This window comes from Primulina tabacum, chromosome 14, assembly GCF_025594145.1.
Source record: "Primulina tabacum isolate GXHZ01 chromosome 14, ASM2559414v2, whole genome shotgun sequence".
NCBI classification, from domain to species: Eukaryota; Viridiplantae; Streptophyta; class Magnoliopsida; order Lamiales; family Gesneriaceae; genus Primulina; species Primulina tabacum.
Genome location: NC_134563.1, coordinates 11,662,318 through 11,665,242, shown reverse-complemented (window position 1 = coordinate 11,665,242; position 2,925 = coordinate 11,662,318). Strand labels below are relative to the sequence as shown.

At 38.5% G+C, this 2,925-nt stretch overlaps 1 protein-coding gene across 1 annotated transcript; it reads left to right on the top strand.

Moving 5' to 3' along the window:
* LOC142524602 (3-ketoacyl-CoA synthase 6-like) lies at positions 1–1,622 on the top strand. The gene has a single exon (XM_075628635.1). It carries the CDS (start codon positions 48–50, stop codon positions 1,536–1,538), a length of 1,491 nt encoding a protein of 496 aa, XP_075484750.1. The 5' UTR covers positions 1–47; the 3' UTR covers positions 1,539–1,622.
* Positions 1,623–2,925: the final 1,303 nt, after the last annotated feature.

Here is a 2,925-nt window from a genome sequence, read left to right as displayed (position 1 = left end):
CAAAGCAAGCGCACACCTCAAATCAAAATTACATTACATCCAAGAAAATGGCTGCCGAGATTCCAGATTTCTCCCAGTCAGTTAAACTCAAGTACGTGAAACTTGGGTACCAATACCTCGTGAATCACATGCTAGCCTTCTGCCTTATCCCAGTAATCGTCACTCTTTCGCTAACACTCCTCCAAACGGGGCCCGAACAGATCTATCAGCTATGGAGTTCCATGCGATTCACCTTTGTTCAGACCATTTGTTTCTCATTCCTCACCGTTTACGCTTCCACTGTCTTCTTCATGACGCGCCCTCGGACCGTCTATCTCGTTGATTTCGCACTTTTTGAGCCTCCGCAGAGCATGCGAGTCTCCTTTGCAGGATTCATGGAGCATGCCAGAATGGCTTTGTTCCCTGAACCAAAGAGTATCCATTTTCAGATGAAGATCCTGGAGCGGTCGGGTCTTGGGGAGCAGACCTGTTTGCCCCCTGCGATTCATTACATTCCTCCGTGTCCGAGCATGGCGCTTGCCAGAGAAGAAGCCGAACTTGTCATCTTCTCCTGCGTGGATACCTTGTTTAAGAATACAGGGATCAAGCCCAAGGACGTGGATTTCTTGATCCTGAATTGCAGCCTTTTCTCGCCGACTCCTTCTTTAACAGCTATGGTGATTAACAAATACAAGATGAGAAGCAATATTAAGAGCTTCAACTTATCTGGGATGGGTTGCAGCGCTGGTTTGATTTCTATAGATTTAGCCAAAGATCTTCTGCAACAGTATCCCAACTCAAATGCGGTGGTTATAAGCACAGAAATACTCACCCCTAATGTTTATAAAGGGAAAGAAAGAGCGATGCTCCTCCCCAACTGCTTGTTTAGAATGGGCGGCGCCGCCATACTTCTGTCGAACAGGTGGTCGGATCGCCGCCGCGCCAAGTATCGTCTCTCACATGTTGTGAGAACCCACAAAGGAGCCGATGATCCGTCATACAGATGTGTATCACAAGAGGAAGACTCAGAAGGAAATGTAGGAATAATGCTAAACATTGATCTAATGAGGATAGCTGGTGAAGCTTTGAAATCCAACATAACAACCATCGGCCCCCTGGTTCTCCCCGCATCGGAGCAAATTCTGTTCGCGATTTCACTCATCAGAAGAAAACTCTTCGACGACAAACTGAAGCCATATATTCCAGATTTCAAGAAAGCTTTCGAGCACTTCTGCATACACGCCGGAGGAAGGGCGGTGATCGACGAACTACAGAAGAGCCTTCAACTCACTGCGGAGCAGGTGGAGGCTTCCAGAATGACTCTGCACCGATTCGGAAACACTTCTTCTTCCTCACTCTGGTACGAATTAAGCTACATAGAATCGAAAGGAAGGATGAAGAAAGGAGATAGAGTTTGGCAGATTGCATTTGGAAGCGGATTCAAGTGCAACAGCGCCGTCTGGAAATGTAATCGGACGATCAAGAAATCGAATGCCGGAGCATGGGCCGATTGTATTGATAAATACCCAGTTCATATTCCGGAAGTGGTGAAGCTCTAAATTTGAATATAATTTCTTTTATCTAATTAAATAATTTCGTGTGAGGATTAATATTTGGGGTGTGACAAATTATTGATTTTTTTTTAGAGATTAATTAAATAATTTCGTGTGAGGATTAATATTTGGGGTGTGACAAATTATTGATTTTTTTTTTAGAGATGGTTGATGTTAAATAAATTTATGTAAGGATTAATATTAAGGGTGGGTACGGTACGGTATACCGTACCGAACTACGGTACCGTATACCGTACCGAAAATATCGGTATGGAATTTTTCCATACCGATACGAACATTCGGTATACCGAATTTTCGGTATGGAAAAATTTCATACCGGTACCGTACCGACACCGAAAATTTTGCCGGTATACCGAAAACATTTTCGGTATACCGACATTTTTTCGGTATACCGAACTTAAATTTAAAAAATAATAATAATAAAAAATTATTTTCGGTATTTCGGTATATACCGAAAAAAAAAATATTTCATACCGATACCGAAAATTTCGGTACGGTATGATACCGTACCGAAATGTTCGGTATACCGATTTTTTCGGTAAGTTCGGTATTTTTTCGGTACGGTTTTTCGGTATTTCAGTATTTTTTCCCACCCCTAATTAATATCTACGTATCTCATACCGTACCGAAATTTTCGGTATACCGATTTTTTCGGTAAATTCGATATTTTTTCGGTACAGTTTTTCGATATTTCGATATTTTTTCCCACCCCTAATTAATATATATGTATCTTTCAATATTTGTTTTTAGATCCTTGACTTCCTTCCATATATGGAGATTTCTCGACAATTCAACACGTTTGAATGATGTGAGATTTTGGTCACATTTCGTAACTTTATTTCATGATGATGTGGATATTGATAACTTAATCTTATGGTTATACAAATTTTATTTCATAAAATAAATGGATATTTAAGAAAAATTACGTATATTTTCACATAATAAAAATTTAAAATATTTCACATAATTTAAAAAGACGGTTCCACGGATCGTATTTTTTGAGACAGATCTCTTATGTGGATCATATTGTGAATATCAGTAGGACTGACTCGTCTCACATATAAAGATTCGCGAGACCGTCTCACAAGAGACCTACGTTAAAAAATATAATTAAAAAATAACACACATAATTTTAAATTGCAAAAATAATTTTAAAAAACATGTGTAATTAAAAACAATATGTGATTAATTATTCATTCCCGTTCTTCCCCGCCATTAATTTATATTTTTAATTTTTTTAAAAAAATATTAGAACTTTCAGATTAAATCTGCCCGTTCATAAAACATTTTCTACACATCGATCTACATAAATTTTTTTTTTTTTAAGAGAAATTCCAGGTTGCTATCATTCTAAATCTTCCTAGATTTATTT